Source organism: Peromyscus maniculatus, chromosome 19, assembly GCF_049852395.1.
Source record: "Peromyscus maniculatus bairdii isolate BWxNUB_F1_BW_parent chromosome 19, HU_Pman_BW_mat_3.1, whole genome shotgun sequence".
NCBI classification, from domain to species: Eukaryota; Metazoa; Chordata; class Mammalia; order Rodentia; family Cricetidae; genus Peromyscus; species Peromyscus maniculatus.
In genome coordinates this window covers 44,144,441-44,170,378 of record NC_134870.1, presented here as the reverse complement: position 1 = coordinate 44,170,378, position 25,938 = coordinate 44,144,441, and the positions used below count along the sequence as shown (strand labels likewise).

Below are 25,938 nucleotides of genomic sequence, written 5' to 3'. Positions count from 1 at the left end.
AAAAAAAATTCATTATTTGTGGTATTTCACATTTTAAAAACACAAATGTTTTGATATTTCAAAACTATTTTCTCCTTAGACCTGACCTAAATCCCCAACCTAATTTTTTCTCTACATTTCATTTTAGAAGGATGTCAGTATTTACTTCTGTGCATGTGTGTATTTCATTACATATACATGCAGATAGGTGCTGCAGAGACCAGTGAGGACAGCAGGTCCTCTGGAATCAAACTCCAGTTCTTTGCAAAAGCAGCAAGCACTTTGCTGAGCCATCTCCTACATTCCAACACATAAAAAAAAACTATAGCCACTGAATGTCAACAGAGGTCTTTATGAGAAAATGTGTTAAATGTAATTGATGAATTCGCTAAATGTTTTCTCTGCTTCAGAACTAGCGTGTTCTTATTTGTCATGACCAGTTCTGTTGTTTTTGTCTTTATTTTTTTGTTTTGTTTTTCTGAGAGAGGAGGGGAGGAGAAGGGAGGGGAAAAGAGGAGAGGAGACAAGAATCTGTGGGTTTGAGGCCAGTCTGGTCTACAGAGTTCCAAGATAGCTAGATCTACACAGTAAGACCCTATCTTGAAACAACAACAACAACAACAAAACCCCAAAAACTTAGCCCAGAAAGTTTTCTATTTAAGGATCAAGAAAAAGATAAAACAAATTAACAAATTCATTTGAACACATCAAATTTCAAAATTATAAATTATAAAATGATTTTAGGCCAAACATTTAATAAAACAAATGGTCAGCAAAATTCATTTTAAATATATTTTAGAGTAATAATTTTGAGTGTAAAGAAAATTAAAGTGGGGTCATCAAAAACTTAATGACTTAAGACCTTAAACAGACTGGTAATAACCTACAAATTTTAAGACATAAGTCTTAAAAGTAGAATAGCGAGCCGAGTGGTGGTGGCGCACGCCTTTAATCCCAGCACTCGGGAGGCAGAGCCAGGCGGATCTCTGTGAGTTTGAGGCCAGCCTGGTCTACCAAGTGAGCTCCAGGAAAGGTGCAAAGCTACGCAGAGAAACCCTGTCTCGAAAAACAAAAACAAAAACAAAAAAAAGTAGAATAATGGGGGCCAGTGAGATGACTCAGTGTATGAAGATGCTTGTTGCCAAACCTGACTAACCTGAGTTCAATCCCAGGGATCCATGTGAAAGGAGAGCACCAACTTCCCTGCATTGTCCTGCCCTCCAAATGCATGTGGTGGGAAGAGTGACACCCCCAACACACACAGGAAGTGAAGTAGCAAAAATTTTATAATAAAGATAATCAAGGCTTTCTGCTTCTTTTGAAATGTTCTGAATTTGATAACTAAGCCCTTACTGCTGATCACAATAGAAATGTTTTTTGTTTTACTTCAGGCAGGATCTCACTAAGCTTGGCTGGGAACTCAATAAGCTAAGATAAATTCAAATAGTTCTTATATGAGCAAAGCTAAATTGAACTTCTCTTTGGACAATATATAGCTGAGCACAAAATAGCACCTAGCTCTTAAAGAAAACATTAACATTTTAACATTAAATATCACCAGAAAAGGACTCAGTAAATTGGTATTCTAATGACCTTAGAAAGTTAGTTTCTAACCTCCTTCAATTTGATCAATTTCAACCCAATATTCAACAAGCAGATATTTGTATGTTAGAAACTAAAACTATGAGCTACACATTCTTCAAGGATACACAAGATCATCACAGCACATATAAACCTGCACCTCTAGAGAGGAGCCCTGAATGCGGATGATTAAGGGACATATAAACCAAAACAGCTAAAATTGAACCAGGAAGAGTAAAAAGTAATACTCGGACATATGCTTACCTACTATACTCTTTTCTGGAGCTGGTGGCACAATGTAACCAACATGTAAATATTTGCTTGCTAATTTGCTATGCAAACCAAGAAAGTCACTGAATCTTCTTTTGACTGAAAACTCACTCTTACTGAACATGGAAAGAGAAGTCTACAAATGAAGAAGAGGTATTTCACATTGTTAATAGAAAGCTATCATTTACAAATTAATGCTGCACATAACTGCAAGTATAGTCTGCTCTATTTTGCAAATAAATGCAGAGTACTTAGTGTGGCTTATACATAAAGACAACAACAACAAATAAACTAAAATTTAGGGCCTAAGACAGTTTTTGTTTTTTTAATTAATATAAGAGGTTAGAAAACACTTGCTTTATTCTATGTTTAACCTATAATGCCTTCTCTACTGTATTTTTGCTATTAATTTCACCCTTTTTTGGTTTCGAATCAGGCAAGTCTTGATATACAACACCTAGGTTAGCTTTGAACTCATGATGCATAGGCTACTGATTCTTCAATATTCACCCATGGCCCAGGCCTCCCAAAAGGGAGCTCCACACAAATCTCACTGAGCGAAAACTCACTGAATTTTCCGTTAGAGTAAGAGTCCCAGAAGAACAGCACTTTACTCTCCTGTTTCCTGCTAGTCCCAGGTGCTCGCAACAGAGCCAATGAACAAAACTCACCCCACCTCACTGTGTCCCTCCCCATCTTGGCTTTCTCCAACTACAAAGTTCCAGTATCATAAATAAGTATCTTCCCTACTGCTTATATTCAAACATTATTGGTTCTCCTACCTACATAATTAAAAAACAAACATTTATTTTGATTACTTTCAAAACTCTTTCTTCGGTATCAAGTGCCAATGCCCTCCCTACTTGTAGTTGTTTGTGTGTCTCAAGCTGGCTTAGAACTCACTATGAACTTCTTTCTGCTCCTCCTGCCCCTGCCTACCTCCTAGTGTTGAAGCCACGGGTGTGCTCCACTTCCCCTGTTTTTCCTGTATACTGGAGAGTGAATCCAGGGCTTCATGCATGTTAGGCAAGCACTCTAACCAACTGAGCTACATCTCCAGTATAAAGTTAAGATCATTACGACAGACCGCTTTCTGTTCCAAGACTTAATCCTTTAATAACTGCAGTGGCCTTTTAACTAGAAATCTTGACCTGTACTTGGATCCTCCCAATTCACCCTGAGTTAAGACAACTGCCCTAACAAAAATCTAATAGTGCCATGCTTTTGTCTGAACAGCTCTCCTGCATGCTAAGGATAAAATCAAAACTCCTTATTGTGGCTACTCGAAATACATGAGATGAATTCAGTCACAAGTCACTTACAGATGAGACTCTAGAAAACACAATGCCTTGACTCTGGGCTTTCACACAGCAAATCTTTTTGCCTGAAAGAAGCACCCTGCTACACTTGGCTCAGTCTGGGAGGAAGGGACTGGACCTGCCTGGACTGAGTCTACCAGGTTGATCGCAGTCCTCGGGGGAGGATTTGCTCTGGAGGAGGTGAGAATGGGGGGTGGGCTGGAGGTAAGGGGAGGGGCTGGGAGGGGGGAGAATAGGGGAACCTGTGGCTGATATGTAGAACTGAGTGGTATTGTAAAATAAAAAAAGCCCCCTGCTCCTCCTTCCCTCAGCTATGTTTCACCGTGGAACTACTCTGGCCTACTACTCACGCCTAACCTTCAAGTCTACGTTAGTTGACTTCCTGCACACTCTCCTTCTTATACTCACATCCTCGCTACTATCCAGAGTGAGGGCCAACACTTCATTAAAAAAGCAAAAAGCTCACCTTTGTTGTCACTCTATATGCCATGTAAGCATTCATGCCATCACCTATAAAGGAAAAAGTCAAAGAATATTACTACAATTCAAATGCTTGGGCTAGACGAGGTAAAAGGTAGACTGTTTGCCTAGTGTATGTAAGACCCTGGGTTTAATTCTTAGTACCACCAAAATAAATTAATTGAACTAAATGCTTTAAAATAAAATACAAAAAAAAAAATTTAAAAGAAAAAAACACTATAACCATATATTTAAGTGGAAAACTATAGGATCTAACAATCAAGATAACAAAAAGAAGTACAAAAAATAATAATGACTCACCAACTTTTTCTGGATCTGACACACCAATTTCTATATCAAAAATATCTCCATTTGCTTCTTCTTCAATCTATAAAAGTATATTTTGGTGTTAAAAAATTCCATTTCTCTTGAGGGTAACCGGCAGCTGTCTAAGTAGATTCATGGCCCTGTCAACAGGAGGGAATTTATGCCTAGTACTGCAGCTCTGGCCAGCTCTCTGTGTCTAAAGAGACCCTACTAGTGTCCTTTCTCCAAACCAATAGAATTTCTAATTGTATTGTAAATACTCCTCCTTATACCCACAAATAGGTGTAGCTCTCTCCCATCATCAAAGAAGTTTCTTTTTGCAAAATAAAGAGACTATTACAGAGATCCCCAACTAGTCAACATATAGAGAATGAGAGACTGCCACGTGCCCAGCCCGACTGACAGATCTACAACGCAACCCTACCTCTAAGGCTCAGGAAGACCATGGAAGAGGGCAGAAAGACTAAGAGCTGGAGATCACTGCTAGATAGGCACAACAGGAAAGCCACACCCATGAAACCTCAGCAATATGGTTGCCTCAACAAGATCTGCAGATGACAATATCAGCTGACATGCCAATGTGGGTGGGAGAAATTTCACAAGATCCCTACCCTTAGATGAAGAGCTATAGATAATCACTGGCTGCCCAGAGAGGGAGAATCTGTGTTCTCTAGGGATGAGCCCACTAATGGGAGATCCAATATCAAGTGGACAGTCATAAAACACAATACTCATGTATGAAATTTTCAAAGCACACAAAATTTTTAAAATTCCAACTTAAATTACTGTTATAGCACCAATGACTAGTTTTTACTATTTCTGACTACTAAATTATTCATATCACAATAATTTAAAAATACATATACTGACTATAAACAAACAAAACACTCAAATAATAAAGATCATATGGAGAACAGAAAATGTTGTCTTAACTCCTCAGATGTATGTATAGAAAAAAATAACAGAGCCGGGCGGTGGTGGCGCACGCCTTTAATCCCAGCACTCGGGAGGCAGAGGCAGGTGAATCTCTGTGAGTTCGAGGCCAGTCTAGTCTACAGAGAGAGTTCCAGGACAGGCACCAAAACTACACAGAGAAACCCTGTCTCGAAAAACAAAACAAAACAAAACAAAAATAACAGAAAACTCTTTACAAAAAGGGGTGTGTGTGTGTGTGTGTGTGTGTATTTTCTAACTATTGTGACTTTTTTGCTGTTGCTGTTGTTTAATATGGACTCTCTTGTTCCTTTGCCTCTACATCCTGTGTGCTGGAATTAGAGTATGCTCCACCATACTCAGATAATGAATGCTATCTTTAGAGTTAGAGTAATAAATGCTTAGTGCCTTACTTTTATTTAGCTTCCCTACCCCACAGATTTGACTAGCCTACCGAGTTAACGTAGTCTAGGGTTCCAGTTTCTGGTTCTCTAACATTGGGATTTATGTTGGTTAAGGTATCCAAACCGCAGGCACACAGGCCTTGCCCTGTACTTTCCAATCCTCAATAACTAAAAAGAACTCATTAGTTGAACTAGTAGAAATTTACATACTTGTAGAAATTATATCTAAAACCAACTTTAACAGAATGATTCCGCTAATTAATCTAATAAAAAGCACATTTTTTTCTTGAAGACAATAAAGGCCCTGTAAAACTCAATTTTCAAAATCAACAAGTAGGAAAAATAATTTGATGGGACTACAGAGAGGCCCTTTTGAAGGCAATTTAAAAACAAGCATTTTGGGGATGGAGAGGTGGCTCTGCTTTTCCAGAGGACCCAGGTTCAATTCCTAGCACCCACATGACGGCTCACAACTGTCTTTAATGCCAGTTCCGGGGGGTGACACCCTCATACATACATGCAGGCAACACACTAATACACATGAAATAACAATAAATAAATATTTTAAATTACAAACAAACAAACAAAAAAAACCAAGCATTTCAGCCAGGCTGTGATGTCCCTTCCATGCCTTTGATCCCAGGAGGTCTCAGGAGGCAGAGGCAGGTAAATTTTTCAGCTCAAGGCCAGTCTGGTTTGTATAGTGAGTTCCAGGACAGCCAGGGCCACACAGAGAAACCCTGTCTTGAAAAACAAAACAAAGAAACAAACCCAAGCATTTCAAATATTTTGCTACAGGAAGAGTTTGCAGAAAGGTCAGTGGGAACTTAACTCAGAGGTAGTGTGCCTGACTAGCATAAACAAGGCCTGGATTCTATTCACAGCACTGAACAAAAGCAAAAAACAAAGGACAAGAAATCTCAGAGTATTAAATCTCCAAAATGTCAAGGCAATATTAGTAATATAAAGCTGTAACAAAGCATATTCTTCTAACCACCTTTCTTTTCAAAGTCACGTTTTTATAAAGACATTAAGCTAATCTTCTCTACATGGACACTGTGATTTGGAAAAATGTATTAACTGTTAAGTGAACTCCCCTTTGTAAGCAGCACCCAAATGAGAAATGCAAGCAACAAGTCCACCCCAAGGGCCCTCTTCCAGCTTGCCTTCCAGTGAGGCCTTTTCACCCTGCCAACGCAGCCGCTGCCCTATATCTAACGCTGCACAGACTGTTCACTAATTTTATCTGTTTTTAATGTTCATATCATGGAATCATACAGTGTGAGTACTCATTTATTTATATCTTACCACTTTCCCTTTGAATTATTTTGAGGTTATTCACATTTGCATAGTCATTCTTTAATTACATTGGTTATAAATTTCCAGTTGAATAATTTTTAAATGTTTTATATTTAAAATAATCTCCATACCATGATTTTTTCTTCTTCTCCAAATGTGTCATTTCTTTTTTGTTTTGTTTTACTTTGGTTTTTTTTTTTTGTGTGTGTGTGTGTGTGTGTGTGTTGTGTGTGTGTCGTTTCTTTTTTTTTTTTTTTTTTTTTTTTTTTTTTGGTTTTTCGAGACAGGGTTTCTCTGTGTAGCTTTGCACCTTTCCTGGAACTCACTTGGTAGCCCAGGCTGGCCTCGAACTCACAAAGATCCGCCTGCCTCTGCCTCCCGAGTGCTGGGATTAAAGGCGTGCGCCACCACCGCCCGGCTGTGTGTGTGTCGTTTCTTAATAATTCTATCCTTTATAATAAAGTAAAACGATTATCAGGTCATGAGAAAGCAACTTTAACTGATCTGTGCCTCTTTAAAAACAAACAAACAAACAAAAACAAACCCAAAAAACTAAAAGCTTGAGGCAGTTCAAAAAGAAATAAAGATAAAGGCTTGGGCTGGGCATACAGCTCAGAGGTAAACCAGTTGTTTCCTTTCATGCAAGAGCCCCTGGGTCCAATCCTCAGTGCTATAAAAATAAATAGGGGCTAGATAGCAATCTTAAGTATCAATAGCATTCACTATCCAAATAGTACTCACTCACAAAGAAATCCACTTACAGTACCACTTAAGTACTTTCACCCATCACCTGTTCAGCAAAGGAATCCTCAGAGGCAATACACTATTATTATCCTAAGACCACAAATGTCAAATACCTCGATTTAATCATTAAACAGTCTTCTTTTTTGACAGCTCTGGGGACAGAATCTAGGATCCTGAGCATATGAAGCAATCACTCTACCACTGAGTTACATTCCAGCTTCAAACTCTTTGATTTAAGAAGGTTAAATGGTAGGGTTTGGTGGGGTGGAAGATTTAGAGAAGCTAGACTGGGAGCATTGTAGAGTTTTAAGCCAGTCAGGATACTTTGAGTCCCAGGCCAGCATGGGCTACAGACTCAAAAAGACCCTGTCTCAAAATCAAATCAAACCAGAACAAAACGAATGTACATAATATGCTAGGTCAATTTCTTAAGATATCTGTGTGTGTGTGTGTGTGTGTGTGTGTGTGTGTGTGTGTGTGTGTGTGCGCACCACTTATCTGTTTTAACACCAGGTCTCACACTATGTAACCCTAGCTGGGTTAGAACTCAATTGTAGAACCAGGCTGTCTTCTAACAAACAGAGAGCTACCTGCCTCTGCCTCTCAAGTACTGGGATTATAGGCATGTGGCACTACATCTTTTTTCTTAGTAGAGTTTTTCCATCCAAAATGTCTGAAAGGCTTTGATTAGGAATAATTGAACAGGAGAGAAGTGCTGGGTAAGGAACAAAGAAAGATATGTATTCTTTCCACATTAAAAACATCTCCATACCTCTTCCCTGGATCTATCAAAGATCACTGGAGCAGAAAGACTCTTTGATTCGATTCTAGGAGCAATGAGTGCGGTGGGCGTGACAGGAGTGACTGCAGGCGAAGGGTCGGAGGACAGGATAGGCTCCCTTTCTGGACTGTCCAAAGAAACTTCTTCTGTGGCTTCTAGACATAAATGAAACAAGTTAATCAAGGAAAGCACAGCATATAGCAGTTCATGAAATATAAAAACATACCTACAAACAAGTCTCAAAAGTACCATGATTTATAAGTTATCACTACAAGGGACTTTATGCAACTAATTATTTAGTTGTTTATGAAAATTTTACGACAAACAGGAACTGCGTTGATTTTTATGAAGAACTGTATTAAGTCAGCTTAATTATCTATACTAGGGGAAAAGCAATGATGTGCATAATTCCACATTCATTTGTGTTTGGATTGGTAATACATCTTACATGTGGTAACTTACCTTTTAATATTTTATTCGGGCTAATATGATTATTTCATACATATAAAAACAAATTTTATGGAAGAAAACTACCTTTAACTATCCCAATTGGGATTAAAAATCTGTTATGGAAAACCCACCAAGTTAGTAATCTAAAGCAATTAATTGCCAAAGATTACTGGATATTAGTTGAATATACAAATATGACACAAAGCAAAGAGATGTTTAAGTTTTAATTTTAAATGCTCATTCACTTGAAATATCTAAAATTAAATATATTTAAAATCAAACCACATTAATAAACTGAAGTCTACAGACTATAATACTGTGCTAAATGCAATGAAGAAACACAAAGAAATGGAAAAAAATCATACCTGCCCTCAGGGAGTTTATAATCTAGTTGAGAAAACAAGACATGTGGAATGTTAAAAAATAATAAAAGACTTAAGAGAATACAGAATGTTATAAGACATTCAATTACTATATGAACGATAGAACAAACATTATAATTTGAGTAGACACAGGAGTCAATACTTCAGGGTGTGGAAAATCAGAAATAGTCTGTGACTCTGATTTGAGATGGTTTAAACAAGGTATAGGAAGAAGTTGGAGAAAAATTCCATGCAAACAGAATAACAGCATAAGTAGAAGAAAAAAAAAAAAAAAAGGCCAGGACAGTGAAATTTAATCAGCGAGCCTAAGACAAAACAGCCCTGCTGGCTTGTAGAATTAATACCTAGAAGATGAAATTATAAGGCAAACAAGGGATCAGACCAATGGTTTTCAGCCTACGGTTTCTAGATTCTTGGGATTTGGGGAAAGCAGTAATTGTGGTCAGTGAGCCACTTTAAGCAGTCAACTTGAAATTACACAGCTTGACATGTTATCAAATTATTTGGACTGGCTATTTGGATAAGATAGCTGGTATGAATCTCTTCAAATTTATGTACTAAAAGAAAAATGATTAATAACCAAAACCTTCCAAACTATGGTAACCAAAGGGGAAAACATAAACTTCAGATACAACAAACTGAATATGCCTCTGACAGAACAAGCTAAAAGCTTAGACCACTCAAGCTTTGTAGATATTTGTCACTTTTTTTTTTTTTTTTTTTTTTTTTTTTTTTTTTTTTAAAGAAATGAAAACAGGGCCAGAGAATGGTTCACTGGGTAAAGGTGCTTTCCACCAAGCCTGACAATTTGAGTTTGATTCTTGGGACCCACATGGTAGGAAGAGAGGTAATTCTACAAGTTATCCTCTGGCCTCCATGCACACACGCACACGCACGCGCGCACACACACAAATGAATTCATAAATAAATAAATGTAATAAAAATCTGAAAGATGAAAATAGTCAACAATAAACTTGGCATGGTGGTGCTCGCCTTTAATCCCAGCACTTGGGAGGCAGAGACAGGTAGATCCCTATAAGGTTGTGGCTTGATCTACATAGTGAGACCTTGTCTTAAAAACAAAACAGTCAACAAAGTATGAAAGTAAAAAGTAGTACATCAAAACGAGGTGTGATGGGTTGGAGGGATGGCTCAGTTGTTAAGCTGTTCCACTGGTTCCCAGAACCCACATGTAAGCTCATCACCATCCGTAAGTCCAGTTCCAGGAAATCTAATGCCTCTACAGGCACTGTATGCACCTGGTGACATATACGAATGCAGAAAAAAACACTCACATGTGTAAAAACGCTTTTTTAAAGAAACCAAGGTGTGAGAAGTTTGCAGAGCCCCATCAACGCCCATGAACCCCGAGGAAGTACTGCTACAGCAATACCACATGAGCAGCAACAAACCAAAAACAGAAATGCACTGACATCAGTGTAAACTCAGCGGTTCTCAGCTTGTGGGCTGTGACCTCTCACAGGGGTCACATATCACCTATTTACATTATGAAGTAACAACAAAAATAACGTTATGGCTGGGGGTCACCATCACAACATGAGGAACTGTACTAACAGGTCGCAGCATTAGGAAGGTTGAGAACCACCAGTTTAAAGCCATCCGAAGCTTTTCAGTGACATTTTACTACATTGATGCAAAGTTTTGGGTGCTCGTACTAGTTGCCGCTTCAACAACAAAGGACAGGAAACTTTAAGTAAGGCTAAGCGGGATCTAAGCAACTAATATGGAAAGAGAAGAAATCAAATCGATAGGCATAGATTCAGCACACTGACGGTCTGCCTTTAAATTTTTGGTGTTTGGTTTTTAAGACATGGTCTGGGCTGGCAGGGGTGGCACATGACTTGGGAGGCAGAGGCAGGCAGAGCTATGTAAGTTCAAGGCCTGCCTGGTCTACAGAGCTAGTTCTTGGATAGTCAAGGCTAACAGTAAAACCAAATAAAAAAAAGTCTTGGTCTCATAAATCCTCCAACTCATGTTACTAAGGAGGATCTGCTCCTGCAGTTGCCACCCCACATGCTGGAATTGGAGGTGTGCATCACTATGTCCAGACTTGAAATGGGTGACATGACTTCTAGCTTATGTAAGCAACTACAAATATAGAGGGCTCAGTTCCAAACAGAGGAGCTAAAGGTTAAGGAAGACAGAGAGCTATATAACTTGAGGGTGAATACACATTGATTTTGTCAATATTCAGGCATTCTTTTAAGATGTACCAAATGGAGAAGAAGGGTTAGATAGATGAACACACTTGGTGAATATCTTATAAGGAATTAACAACATGTCACAGTTAATTTTTTTCAGTATGATGAACTACCCGTAAACTATATAAGCTATCTAAAACACAACAGCACATACAGCAACACTAACTGGTTTCTTCTTCTTTTTTTTTTTTTAAAGATTTACTTATTTATTATGTCTACAGTGTTCTGCCTGCATGCTTTGCCTGAAGGCCAGAAGAGGCCATCAGATTTCATTATAGATGGTTAGGAGCCACCATGTGGTTGCTGGGAATTGAACTCAGGATCTTTAGAAGAGCAGCCAGTGCTCTTAATCGCTGAGCCATCTCTCCAGCCCATAGCTGGTTTCTTTTTGGCTTATAAAATCATAATGGCTACTTTGCATTAGCCAGATCTGTATTCTGCGCACTGAAAATATATTACTACTAGATACAAATTTCATCATCCTGATAGCATATGCTGTACAGGTTCCTAGCATCATACTCTTCCATAGGAAAAGAGAGAGATCTGCTTAAATGCATTATAAATATGAACCAAACATAGTATAAGTTTTTTTTAAAAAAATATCTTAGATCACCCAAAGATGTCATTATAAAACATAGTTAAGTTAAACTGTAAAACATAAAAATGATTTTATTTAAAATTTTGTTGTGTGAGTATGTATGCATGGTGTATATATGGCAGTGCATGAATACGTGCCAGAGTACATGTAGAGGTCAGAGGAGTTTTCAGAGTCAGTTCTCTCAACTTCCTGAGAGCTCATTGGATCAAACTCAAAAATAGTCAGTGTTATACAGAAAGAACTTCACCCACTGATTCCTTCTCACCAACCCCAAATTATTTAGTCTTTAAACCAATACTGACAATACGATGTTGTTCTTTCTTTCTTTGACACAGTCTTGCTAAGTATCCTGATCTTGTTATTCATTATACAGCCTAGGCTGGCCTCACACTCTCAACGACCTTTGTTACAGGCTATCAAAATGGAAATTATATGGACTTTTGCAATAAAGAATTGTACCTTCGAAGTACAAATGTGAATTTAACAAGAAGTTGTAGATTTCCAACACTGTACACAAACTCCTTTGTTACAAATAAATATTTATGCTTCTAAAAAAGAAAAAAGAATTGTACCATCAAGCATAATTTATATCAAGGGCTCAAGGGGCACAAAGCTTATGGACCATTACAAAAGTTGAGAACATTAATAACTTAAAGCTAATTATGTAAATTATATTGCTAAATAAAAAATATTTACTATTTTAATTTTGTGTCAATATTAAAATTTTAATTTTTGCTTTTCAATATTAAAATGCTAACTTAAATCTTAACTTAATTTTAAGGCATAACTATTTAGAAGAGTGAAGCATATTTTAAAGTTAGAATGGACTACACCAAATTCTATCCTTACATCCAAAACAAACTCAAACCATCAACTCACCTAACAACAAACCTATAACACACAGTGATTCTTTTTTATTTTTTATGTGTATGGATTTTTGCCTGCAGGTATATCTATGAACTACATGTGTGCCTGGTGCCAGCAGAGGCCAGAAGAAGGCATCAAATCCCCTGTTAGCAGATGGCTGTAAGCCACCACGTGGGTGCTAGGAATCAGACCTGGGTCCCTCTGGAAGAGCTGCTGAAGCTTTTCTCTAGCCCCCATATAGTGATTCTTAAATCCATACTTTGATTTTGCTTTGTGACAACTTGTAAGAAACATTAACAACAAAAACAATAGAGTCATTGCTACCTCCCAAGAGTATGGTCAATACCATGTACCTATTTTCAAATGCTGAAAAATAAAGGGCAGTTTTGCTTCTCTTACTGGTCTGTGTGTATTTCTTACAGTGCGACCTAATTAGATAGGCCCTAGCCTGCTAAGTTTTTGTTTTGTTTTGGGTTGGTTATAGCCCTATAAGCCAGGCTGACCTTGAACTCACAGCAATCCTCATGCCTCAGTGTCCCAAATGCTAAGATTACAGGCATCAACCATGCTCAGATTCACTTTTTAGGGTGTTACAAGAATTCCCATTAAGGCACAGAAATTTAGTTGCCTTACAGAGTATTCTAAAAGCATATACTATTATAATTGGCTATTACTAAAAAAAGAAAAAAATCAAGACATGACAATTACCTGCAAAAAGATCTTCTCTGTCATCATCTAGAATGACTTCTACAGGTTTGGAGCCATTGGAATTTGCACTAATATCTTCTGCAGGAAGACTGGCTGGTTCAGGAGAGGATGGACTTGACTGTTAAAAGAATAATAGTGGACAATGGATTGGAATGCTTCCTTGCTTTTTATTGTACCTCATAAACTAAAGAAATACAGCATTCTCTTGATTAGAGAGGAAAACAATGCCAGACAGTGGTGGCGCACACCTTTGATCCCAGCACTTGGGAAGCAAGCAGAGGCAGGCGGATCTCTGTGAGTTCGAGGCCAGCCTGGTCTACAGAGTGAGTTCCAGGACAGCCAAGGCTACACAGAGAAACCTTGTCTCGAAAAACCAAAAAAGAGAGAAAGAGAGAACCTTGTCTCAAAAAAACAAAAAAGAGAGTGAGAGCGAGAGCGAGAGGAAAAGAACAGCTACTTATATTTTCTTCTCTAAGGTTCAAAATGTACTGTAAGCAACACCTTTGCTTAACAGTCTCTTAATATCTTCCCTTTAAAAGCACATATTTACCATCCTTAGTTATAATTAACAAAACCATACTATCCACAATACAACAAAATTTGGAACAAGTCCCTTGATTTTTAGAGTCAGGGCTGGAGAGACGGCTCGGGGGTTAAGAGCACTGACTGCTCTTCCAGAGGACCTGCCTGGGTTCAATTCCTAGCACTCACATGGCAGGTCATAATTTTTGGTAACTCCAAGATCTGACACCTTCATACAGACATACATACAGGTAAAATACCAATGCATATAAAATAAAGTAAATAAATTATTTGAAAAACAAAAAAGAGTCTGCTGTTGATATCACTCTGTATAAATAAAATGCTGATTGGCCAGGAGCCAGGCAGGAAGTATAGGTGGGACAAGCAGAGAAGAGAATTCTGGAACAGGATGGCTGAGTCGGGAGATGCCAGCCCACCGTCCAGGGAGTAGCATATAATAGGCACACAGGTAAAGCCACGCAACAAGTGGCAGCATACAGATGAACAGAAACAGGCCGAGTTTAAGTGTAGAAGCTAGTCAGTGGTAGGCCTGAGCTAATGGCCAAACAGTTTTAAATAATATCAGCCTGTGTGTGTTTATTTGGGTCTGAATGGCTGCAGTACTGGCGGGTAAGAGAGATTTGTCTTGACCATGGGCCAGGCAGGCCTGGAGAAAACTCCACCTACAAGAGTCAGTTTTTTTTTTTTTTTTTTTTTTTTTTTTTTAAGATTATGGTTATTTTTCTACTGGGGGCAGATATTTCAAAGTCCTACTTTAGAATAGGAAAATAAAGGGCACACATGGTAGTTTACACCTACAATCCCAGAATTTGGGAGATGGGGCAAGAGGATTAGGAGTTCAAGGTCATCCCCAACTACACTGAAAGTTCTAGACTAGCTTAAGACCAAGCCTCGAAGAAACCAAAAGAAAAATACATGAATAAAATAAACTAGAGCCTGTGAGACGAGTCAGTGACAAAGGCTCTTCTACCAGACATGATGACCTGAGTTCAGTCTCTCAGAGAACTGAGTCTCCAAGTCACCTCCAACCTCTACAAGTGTACTGAGGCACACAGGTTTAATGCTGGGTGAGCTATGAATACAGCCACTTCTAAGATTCTATATTTTCAAACTAAAGCTATGCTATCTCTCAAGATACTTTTTCTTTTCTGGTGACAAGGGGTTTTATATGTAGCACAGCCCAGGATGGACTTACACTCTCATGCCTCAGCCACCAATGTAGTTGCGTGTAGGTGTGCACTATATCCACCTGGAAAATTTAATTACTTTTTTTTTTTTTTTTTTGGTTTTTTGAGACAGGGTTTCTCTGTGTAGCTTTGTGCCTTTCCTGGAACTTAATTTGGAGACCAGGCTGGCCTCGAACTCAGAGATCTGCCTGCCTCTGCCTCCCAAGTGCTGGGATTAAAGGCGTGTGCCACCACCGCCTGGAGATCTTCTCTTTTTTAATAAGACCTGGCTATGTAACCCAGGCAGATCTAGAAACCGGAAGCCCTCTTGCCTCCTCCCCCTCCCAAGTTGGGATTATTGAGACTCTATCATACCTAGCAGTTTTTCCTACTTAATGCTATGCCTATATGAAACTCTTCTGTTCTGGTCTGTGTAGCAAATCACTCATTGTAATATGCTTTCCCACTTCAATTAACCTAACCTAGATGAACCGGAAAAGACATGCCCAGAGATACGGTTCCATGGTGGTTCTAAGTCCCACGGAGGGACAAGACTGACACAGGTTTCAAGCATTTTGTAAAAATAAAATAAAAAAATAAACATTAACAGTGTTTTGTTTTGTTTTTTCAAGACAGGGTTTCTCTATGTAGCCCCAGCTGTCCTGGAACTTGTTCAATAGACCCGGCTGTCCTCGAACTCTGAGATCTGCCAGCCTTTGCTCCAGAGGCCTGGAGGTGTGCACCCCTATCACCCAGCTTGCAGAGGGTCTTTATATATTTTTAGATAAAAGGGTTTGTTTGGGAGAGGGGGTCAGATTTAAATTACAGATATTTCAAGCAGTCTATGGCTTACCTTTCTACATTAATAGTAGACCTACAACAGAATTTCTTAATTTCATGGGGCAAAAAAAATTTTCCTTCTTTAGTGGTTAGTAAACTTTTTTGTAGGATGAATGCTTCTTTTTAGTGGTGGTAGAGGTTGAACCTAGAGCCCTGTACACATGCCTGGCAAATACTCGGCTACTGAACTACACCCACATTCCTCTAATCTTCATTTTCATCTTCTGGGCATGGTGGTACATGTAATCTTGGTGTTTTGTGGAGGCAGAGGGAGGGAGGTTAGTAGATCAAGCCATGTCTGACTACAAAGCAAGTCTGGGGGCCAGCCTGAGCTACTTGAGATCACATCTTAGAACAGAATGAAGGAAGCTGGAGAACTGAACTGGCTCAGTGATTAAGAGTTTTTGCTGTTCTTGCAGAGGACTCACATCCAGTCCCCAGTTCCACATGGGGCAGCTTACAACAGCCTACAAACTCAGTCTTCAGGGATCCAACACCTACTTGTGGCCTCTGTGGGCACCCACATGCACATCTACACACAAACACGTTTTTTTTAAACTAAATAAAGGAAAAGCAATGAAGTCATGTGTGGTGGGGCACTCATACCATCCAAAGAATGGGAAAACTGAGGGAAGAGGATTACTAGTTTCGGGGCAGCCCAGACTACATTATAAGAGAGAGAGAAAAAAAAAAAACGGTTAAAGAAAACCAAAGTCAGCCAGGCGGTGGTGGCGCACACCTTTAATCCCAGCCCTCGGGAGGCAGAGGTAGGCGGATCTCTGTGAGTTTGAGGCCAGCCTGGTGTAGAGTGAGTCCCAGGACAGGATGCAAAGCTACACAGACAAACTCTGTCTCAAGAGAAGAAAAAAGAAAAGAAAAGAAAAGGGAAGGAAAGGAAAGGAAAAGAAAAGAACAGAAGAGAAAAGAAAAAAAAGAAAAGAAAAGAAAAGAGACCAAAGCCTTAATCTTTGTGACCCTGCATTCACAGATACTGAGCATGACACTGAAAAGCATCAGCATGAAAGTGGAAGCCAGGCACAATGACAAACTTCTGAGACTGTAGCATTGAGGAGAAACTGAAGCCAGAGGATCACAAGTTTACAGCCACTCTGAGCTACAAGGCAAGACCCTATTTTCATTTATTTACAGTCATAGCTGTAGACAATGAACTATGATAACATCTCTTGCCCCTGAAATACTACAGTAGGAGTAGGAAAAACAAACATTTAAACACACACACACACACACACACACACACACACACACACACACACACACACACACACACTTCTATGGTTCTACTCATTCAAACTCCAAAACAGGGAAATCTATAGAGATAGATTAGTTGCTATATTAAGGTTAGAGACTGGGAAAATGGCAGAACAACACCTGAAGGGTACATGATATGTTTCTAAAATAGTGAAAATATTCTAAAACTAACTGTGTAACAGATACATATACCTCACTATACTAAAAACCACAGGAATGCACACCCTAACAGGTGAACAATTTGGCACGTAAGCTGTACCTTAACAATGCTGTTCAGAGAAAGAGGTATAGTGAAGCATGGTGGTTCATGCTTGCAGTGCCGGAACTTGGGAGGGTCCAGTTGGAGAATTGCTGAAAGCTGAAAACCTATGGCCAGCCTGGGCTATGTAAGTGAGACCCTTCTCAAAAACAAACGAATGAACAAACAAACCCAAAAAGACTAGCAAGATGGTTCAGTGAGTAGGATGCTTGCTGTCCATCCTGATGACAAACCTGAGTTTGATTCCTAGAAACCACATGATAGAGACAACTCCTATAAGCTACATACCACACACACAAATTGTAAACAAAAACAAAAAACAGGACTTCCAGGTAAGATAAGAGGATCAGAAGTTCCATTAGTGTGATGGTAAAACACACAATAATGTCTACTCCTTCAAGATATAATTGCTATAAAATAATTCATTAAGCCAGTTGCAATCTTTGTAAGAGAAGCAGGTAGAAATGACTGTGACCAGTGCCCAGCTGACCCAAATGGCTCTCAAAGTCTGTGGCAAACACACACACAAACACAATTTTTTAAAACTTAAAAGTCAAGGCTGTAGAGAGATGACTCGATGGTTAACAGCACTTGCTGCTCTCGCAGAGAACCCGGGTTCAGTTTCCAGCATTCCCATCATCAGGTAGCTCATAACCACCCGTAACTTCCAAGAGATCCAACAATCTCTTCTAGCCTCTGTGGACACCAAGCTTGGATGTGGTGCAAAGACATACATGCAGGCAAAACACCCATACACATAAAAATAAATAAATTTAAAAAATAAAATAAAATAAAACAGGATCCCCATATTTGCTACCTCCAAGAAATGTGCTTCACCATCAAAGACAAATGAAACAATAGAGTGAATGGATGGGAAAAACATATTCCACGGAAAGAAAAACAGGCAGTAAATACGTGTCACTCTGCTAACATCTGACAAAACAGACTTCAACCCAAAAGATAAAGAAAGTCACTTCATACTGATGAGGGAGCAATCCACAAAGAAGACTACAACTTAAACATATGCACAAAACATGGGTGCACCCAGTTCATATAACAAACGCTACTAGATATAAGATCTAATTAACCTCAACACAATAATGGTGACTTTGATACCCTACTCTCACCAATAAGACAGGTTATCCCACCAATACAAACAAACAAAATATCGAAGGGGAGAGCCAATTCCACAAAGTTATTCACTTACCCCTCTCTAACCATGTATTCTAACATGTGCAACTGCATACACCCTCACCCACCCACCCACACACACACACAATTTAAAAAATAAAAATAAAGCCTAGGGGTGGTGATGCACGCCTTAGTCCCAGAACTCAGGAGGCAGAGGCAGAGAGATCTCTGTGAGTTCAAGGCCAGCCTAGTCTGGTCTACAGAGTGAGTTCCATGACAACTAGGGATACACAGTGAAACCCTGTCTCAAAAAAAAAAAAAAAAAAAAAAACCAAATAAATAAATAAATAAATAAATTTTTAAAATACAGACTCTTCTCAGTAGCCCATGGAACTTTCTCTAAAATAGATCCTATTAGAACATAAATAGAGAAAACTAGAATAGCTTTTTATTGTTTCCAATCTGGCCACAGTATAATGAAGCAGAAATCAATAACAAGAGAAGCTATAGAAAACACATAAACTCAAGGGAATTAAACAACACCCAACTGAATGATAAATGGGTCATTGAATAAATCAAGAAGGAAAATTTTAACAATTATAAGAATTGAATGAAAATGTAGAGAACATATCAAAACCTATGGGATATAATGAAAGCACTCCTAAGAGGAAAGTTCATAACTACAGAGGGTTCTCACATAACCTCAGTACCTGGAAATACAAGAACAAGGCAAACCCAAGTCAGTAGATTGAAAAAGAAAAAGAAAAAAAATCAGAAAATAAATGACAGAAAATTTTAAAGATACAAATGCTCCCCCCCCCCCCCCCCGCAAAAAAAAAAACCTCAATAAAGAGATGAAAAGGTAGACAACCAATGAAAGTCAACATCAGTGGTGCATGTCTTTAATCCCAGCACTGAGAAAGCAGACAGGTCTCAAGTTTCAGGCCAGCCAGGTTGACAGAGCGATTTCCAGGACAACCAGGGCTACACAGAGAAACCCTGTCAGTCAGAAATCAGGGCTGGTGAGATGACTCAAGGAAAAGGGCTCTCAGGCAAGCCCAGCAACCCACGTTTCCCAGGACCTACATAACTGAAAGAATCAACCCCCAAATTTGTCCTGACTGCCACACATGCCCTGTATGTAGGCAGCACACATCCCAACCCCCAATACAATGGAAAAGAATCAGCCATAAAATCATAAGGTACACATTAAGAATGTATTTTGGGGCTAGGCGATAGCTCAGCAGATAAGAGCACTTGCTGCCCTTCCAGAGGACCCAAGTTTCATTCTAGAATCCATGTCAGGTGGCCTATAAAGCCTATAACTCTAGATCCAAGGGATCTCATGTTCTCTCTTGGCCTCCACAGGAACCACATACATGCAGTATTCATTTACCCACACAGATACACATAAAAATAGTAAAAATAAATCCTTTTTTAAATTTAAAATACTTATATTCCACTAAATTTGAAAACCAAGAGGAAATTAATTTCTAGATGCATATGACCTACTGAAGTAAAACTAAGTAAGAGATAAATGATGTAACCAGGTCTGTGACAAGCAAGATTTAGACAGTAATAAAAATCTTCCAACTAAAGAAATCCAGCCCCAGATCATTCACTACAGAATTCTACCAAACGTGTAAGAAGAATCAACAACAATCATTCACAAAGTAGTCCATAAAACAGAAAAGAAAAGAATGCTTCCATACTCTTCTTATGACTCCAGTGTTATGTTGGTGGCATAACCAGACAAAAACACAACAACAACAACAACAAAAAAAAAGAAAGAAAGAAAGAAAGAAAGAAAATTACAGACACATCTCTCTGGTGAACATAGACACAAAAATCCTCAATAAAATAATTACAAACCAAATTCAAGATCAAATCACAAAGGTAATTCAGGGACTAGAGAGATGGCTCAGACAGAGGTTATGAGCATGTGTTATTATTCTTGCGGAGGAACCCAGGTTCCACCAGCACCCACATGGTGGCCCACAACTACCTGTAACTCCAGTTACTCCAGATGCTTCTGACCTCTGAATGCATGAGCCATGCACACAGTATACATTAATATAGCCACCTCCCCACCCCTGGGGAAAAAGAAAAAAAAAAAAAACTCATACACAAAAAATAAAAAAATCTTTTTTTTTTTTTTTTTAAAAAAAAAAAAGGATAATTCAGGCTAGAGAGGTGGCTTAGTGGTTAGACTGCTTACTGATCTTTCACAAGACCCAGGTTCAATTCCCAGCACCTACATGATCGCTCACAACTGTCTGTAACTCCAGTTCCAGGGGATCCAACACCCTTTTCTGGCCTCCTTGGACCCCTGCATGCACACTGTGTACATACATATACTCAGGATACATCATTTTTTTTTCAAAAAAGGTAATTCATCATGATCAAGTAGCTTCATTTCAGAGATGTGGGGGTGATATAGCATACAAATCAATAAATGTTACATATCACATGAATGGACTCAAGGAAAGAAATCACATAATTGTCTCCATAGATGCAGAAAAGGCTTTTGACAAAATCCTCCATGATAAAAGAAGCCTATAGTCAACATCACAATAAATGGAGATAAACTCAAAAGCATTTCTACTATTATCAGGAACAAGGATATCCACTAACATTCCTATTCAATATAGTGCTTGAATTCTTGGCTAGAGCAATAAATAAAGAGAATGAAATAAAAAGAATGTAAATAGGAAGGAAGTCAACTTATCTTTATTTGCAGATGATACATTTTTATATAATAGACCCTAAAGACTCCACCAGGAAATCTTGCATATGACAAACACTTCCAGTAATGTGCCAGGATAAACTGACGGACAAAAATCAATAGTTTTCCTATTTACTAATAACAAACATGCTAAGCAAGAAATTAGGAAAACAATCCCATCAAAATTCTCTAAAAATAAATAAACAAACACAGACACATCTTGGGATAAACCTAACCAAGGAAGCAAAAGACCTACAAAAAAATTAAAACAATGAAGAAATAAACCTGAAGACACTATGAAATGAGATAACTCCCCTCACTCACGGATCAACTGAATTACTATTATGAAGATTTGTCTTTCAAAAGGCAATCTACAGACTCAATGCAATCCCTAACAAAACTCCAGTAACATTCTTTACAAAAATATAAAGAATACTGAGATTCATATGGAAGTGCCAACAAACTGGAAAGCAAGGAAAAGAGCAATGGTGCAATCATAACTGTTTCCAAGTGATACTACAAAACATGGTACTAGCACAAAACAAGCATGTAGGCAAATGGAATAAAATAGAAGATCCAGGCACCTGATTAAAAACAAAATTTAATTTACATTTATTGAGGGGATGAGGGGCATATGCATGCCATTGTGGAGGTCAAAGGGCAATGTGTAGGGAGTTGGTTACCTTCTTGGGAATTGAACTGTGGTCATCAGGCTTGACGGCAAGTTATACACTAAACCATCTCACCAGCTCCCAGCCAGATTTTCGACAAAGATGTCCAAAATACACACCACTGAAAACACACCCTTTTCAACAAATGGGCCTGGGAAAATTGGCTATCTACGTGTACAAGAATGAAAGTGACTATTACTGGCCTTGTATAAAAACCGACTCTGAATGCACTGAAGACCCTAAAACAGGACCTGAAGCCCTGGGACTGTCAGAGGAAAGACAGGGGAAGCGCTGGCACAAGGACTTTCTGGAAAGGTCACCACAAACTCAGGAAACAACGCTAACAACTTATAAATGGGATTTCAGAACATTAAAAAGCATCTGCACAGCAAAGGAAGCACGTGAGTGAAGAGACAGTCTACAGAATAAGGAAAAAATAATCTTTATACACCAGACAGAAGATTAATATCCAGAACATACAAAAAAAAGAAAAATACCTAAAGAAATCAAACATCCCAATCAATAAATGGGCTGATGGACTAGGCATGGTGGTGCACACCTTTAATCTCAGCACTCAGGAGGCAGAGGCAAGAGGTTCTCTACGAGTTTAAAGCCAACCTGGTCTATATATTGAGTTCCAGGTCAGCCAGAGCTACACAGTGAGAACCTGTCTCAAAACAAACAAATGATAGGCCTCTACAGTGTCCTACAGAATCATGATATGGAGGAAAGCCAGTCTCAAAACTAACAAACCAACAAATGACAGGCCTCTATGGTGTCCTACAGAATCATGATATGTAGGAAAGCCAGTCTCAAAACAAACAAACAAACAAACAAATAAATGATAGGCCTCTACAGTGTCCTACAGAATCATGATACGTACAACAACAAGACCCCTGAAGAAATTTTATCTATAGTTTGAAGACACTGATCTGGGGCTGGGAGTGTTGCTGAGCATGTTCAACCCAAGTACAAGAAAAATACCAGTCCACAGCCAGGAGAGGAGATACATGTTTGTAACACTAGCACTCAGGCTCAGCCAAGAGGAGTTCCATGCCAGTCTAGGCTACACAGAGAGAAAGAAAAAGCATTTGTTAAACAGCTAGAATTGCAGCCAGGTGCAGGCATCTGTGCATGAACACTGGAGATTCTTTTGCACCCAAAGTGTAAGACGCTCTACGTAAAAGAGGTGAAGCAATGACACAGGATCCCTCACAGATATTTCCCAAACATTCTGAAGAGGGGAAAATGAACCTTGTATGCTAACCTGAAAACTTTTAAAACGCAGCTAAAATTCTCACAGTCACACCACTTTCTTTAAAATGAATTCTTGGGATAAGGGGTTCAGGTCAACAACCAATTTAACAACTTTATTTACAACTTTCAAAGTGTATTAACCAAAATAAGTATATTCATAATAAAACTATGCAGACTTTCTTTAAAAAAAAAAAAAAAAAAAAGGCCAAACATCAAATGTAGAGATACAGTCCTTTTTACTATGTGTATTGTATCTAGGGAAGGCAATGCTGGTTTTAGGACCCTGCAGATAAGTTCAACACACCTTAAGCTGCATAGACGATATCAAAGTATACAAGGATACTAACTCTCCCTGCCCAGAAAAATATATTCTGCGAAATAATTTTAACTAATTTTAGGAGATGGGGTTTTGACAAACCAGTATTAGCTGCATCAAGACACAAATACTCAAGATTTTGTTCAGAACATATATATAGACGACCAAGGCACCATCCAAGGAATCTACAGTCTGTGGGGAGGTGGGGTTTGGCTTCGCCACTACAGACACAATTAGTAGAACGTAGTTAGTGGTTTTCAGTTCCAGACCAATGAAATTCAGATAAGGGTGTTTGACAGTTAGTTCCGGTTGATTTGGTGCAGAACTGAACTAGAGAATTTTGTAAGAAAGTAGAGAGCAGGTAAGATGCTAAGCTGGGAAACTTAGCTGCCTGACCATAGTGAAAGCAGAGAACCAACTCCCAAAAGTTGTTATTTGATTTTCATAAGCAAGTGACACACACACACACACACACACACACACACACACACACACTCACACACTCTCTCTCTCTCTCTCTCTCTCTCTCTCTCTCTCTATATATATATATATATATATATATATATATATAAAATCAAATGAGGAAAAAAAAACCCTACATCTGAGGCAAACAATTTTCTGAGCAAAGTGCTTACATGCTTAAAATTAGGATTTCCGGTGTATACGCTCTCTTTCAATGTAAAGTAATTCAAATGTGACTAGAAAAAGGCGGGCCAACACGGTTAAACTCATCGTGTTTCCTTTGACAAAAACAGGAACACTCAGCTGAAGAGATCGCTGACCATGCGAAAAAAGAGGAAAAAGGAGTGGAGATCTGTTTCTATTTCTCCCCTAGTAATAAAAAAAAAAAAGTTTCCCGGACTACCTCCTCCTTTGACTTTGTATTTTCCAAACATTACAGCCCCTAAAAAGTCTAAAACCCAAGCGGTGGCTCTCGTCGGCTAATCTCAGCACTTGGAAAGAGGAGAGGCAAGGAAGATCAGAAGTTCAAAGCCATCCTCAGCTACAGAGTGAGTTCGAGCCCAGCCTGGGCTGCACGAGATCTCGCCCCCCACGAAGTCTACTAATTAAATGCAATTACCAATTACCTATTTTTTTTTTTTTTTTAAAGAGGCTCCTATCTCCAAAAGAACGAACAGTCAGTCAGTCCATGAAGGACAGGGCCAGACCTCCCGGGGGGACCCTCAGCCCCTGAGCGTTCACTTCATGACTTCACGGCTCTCTCTCCTTGCAGGGCACACCCTCGGGTGGGCAGGGAAACAAGCCCCTCTCCCCGGGAGGGTGGGGGGCTGCTGAAATCCCAGAGGGAGCGGAGGTCCCGGGAAGCGGAGGGTGGGGGGGGGACAAGCCTTCCTCCTGCCTGGAGGAAGAGGCGCGAGTGACGCGGAAGGCCCGGGAGCCCGCAGAGCACGGCCAGGTTCCATCCGTGGGTCCCGGCCCCCGGAGGATGAGGTCGGACCCCCGGGCCCGCAGGCTGCTGCCCCGAGGCCTGCCTGGCCGCCCCGGCCGCCCCAGCCCCCTTGACAGGCACCTGAGGGGCGGCCAGCGTCACAGGTGTCACCGGACCTGGCCTGGGACAAGACCCGGGAGTGGGGAGGGGACGAGGCGCGCGGCCGGGGAAGAGGCGGCCGAGGGAGGCGCGCGGCGCGGAGACGCGCGCGGCGCCGGGGCCTCCCCGGCGGGGGAGCCCGCCCGCCTCACCTCGAGGGTGGAGACCGTGCTGGTGAACAGGTCCTCTCCGTCCTCCAGCTCCTCGAAGTCGGTGGGCTTCACGTCCCCCAGCGGCGGAGGTTCCCTCTCGGCCGCCATCTTCGCTGGCCTGGACGACTGCGAGAGCCGGGCCGCGCCGACCTGTCACGTGAGCACGCAAGGCAGGGCTGGCGCGCCGACCCGCGGGGGCGGGCCCGCCTCCCGGCCCCGCCCCTCAGGCCCGCCCCCTCGAGGCCCCGTCCCCGACCGAAACCTTGCAAGCCCCAGAGCTCCGAGCCGGCCCCGCCCCTTCCCCCGCCCCTCCTGCTTCCACATTTGAATCTGGCTGGGCATCCTTACTCAGTTATTGCTTGCCTGCTGACCTGACGAAATGCTCACACTTGTTACTACAGGACTAGGAAGTAGAAGAGCTTAGACACCAGCCTTTGAGCTTGGATTATACACAGATGCAGGGTAAAATGGATTATTGGTAAATAGAGAAGCACACTCCAATGTTGCCAGAGCGGTCTATAAGAAACTCCTGACACAATGGAAGTGTTCTCTTCCTGTACTCTCCAACACACGGGGCTAATGGGCGCTTGAAATGTGGCTAGTGTGAGAAACTGAGCTTTTTAAAATTTAATTTCACTTTAATTTGTTTATATCTAAATAGATCCACATGGCCAGTAGCTACCTACTAGTGCAGCCAGCCCTGGATAATTAAAGGGTCCTGGGGGTGGGCGTATCG

The 25,938-nt window shown here is 40.1% G+C and overlaps 1 protein-coding gene across 2 annotated transcripts in view; it reads right to left on the bottom strand.

Moving 5' to 3' along the window:
• Positions 1 to 25,365, bottom strand: part of Snx2 (sorting nexin 2) — a 43,322-nt gene extending 17,957 nt beyond the window's left edge. The window contains exons 1-7 of one of the 2 annotated variants that reach the window (XM_076555246.1): positions 25,203 to 25,361; positions 13,325 to 13,442; positions 8,912 to 8,933; positions 8,088 to 8,251; positions 3,930 to 3,996; positions 3,616 to 3,659; positions 1,825 to 1,966 (exon numbers count right to left, since the gene is read on the bottom strand). In XM_076555246.1, coding sequence (XP_076411361.1) covers positions 1,825 to 1,966; positions 3,616 to 3,659; positions 3,930 to 3,996; positions 8,088 to 8,251; positions 8,912 to 8,933; positions 13,325 to 13,351 — 466 coding nt within the window. In that variant the 5' untranslated portion in view covers positions 13,352 to 13,442; positions 25,203 to 25,361. Of the gene's footprint in view, positions 1 to 1,824; positions 1,967 to 3,615; positions 3,660 to 3,929; positions 3,997 to 8,087; positions 8,252 to 8,911; positions 8,934 to 13,324; positions 13,443 to 25,202 lie in introns of both variants that reach the window. The other variant, XM_006987484.3, reaches the window with a different exon arrangement.
• Positions 25,366 to 25,938: the final 573 nt, after the last annotated feature.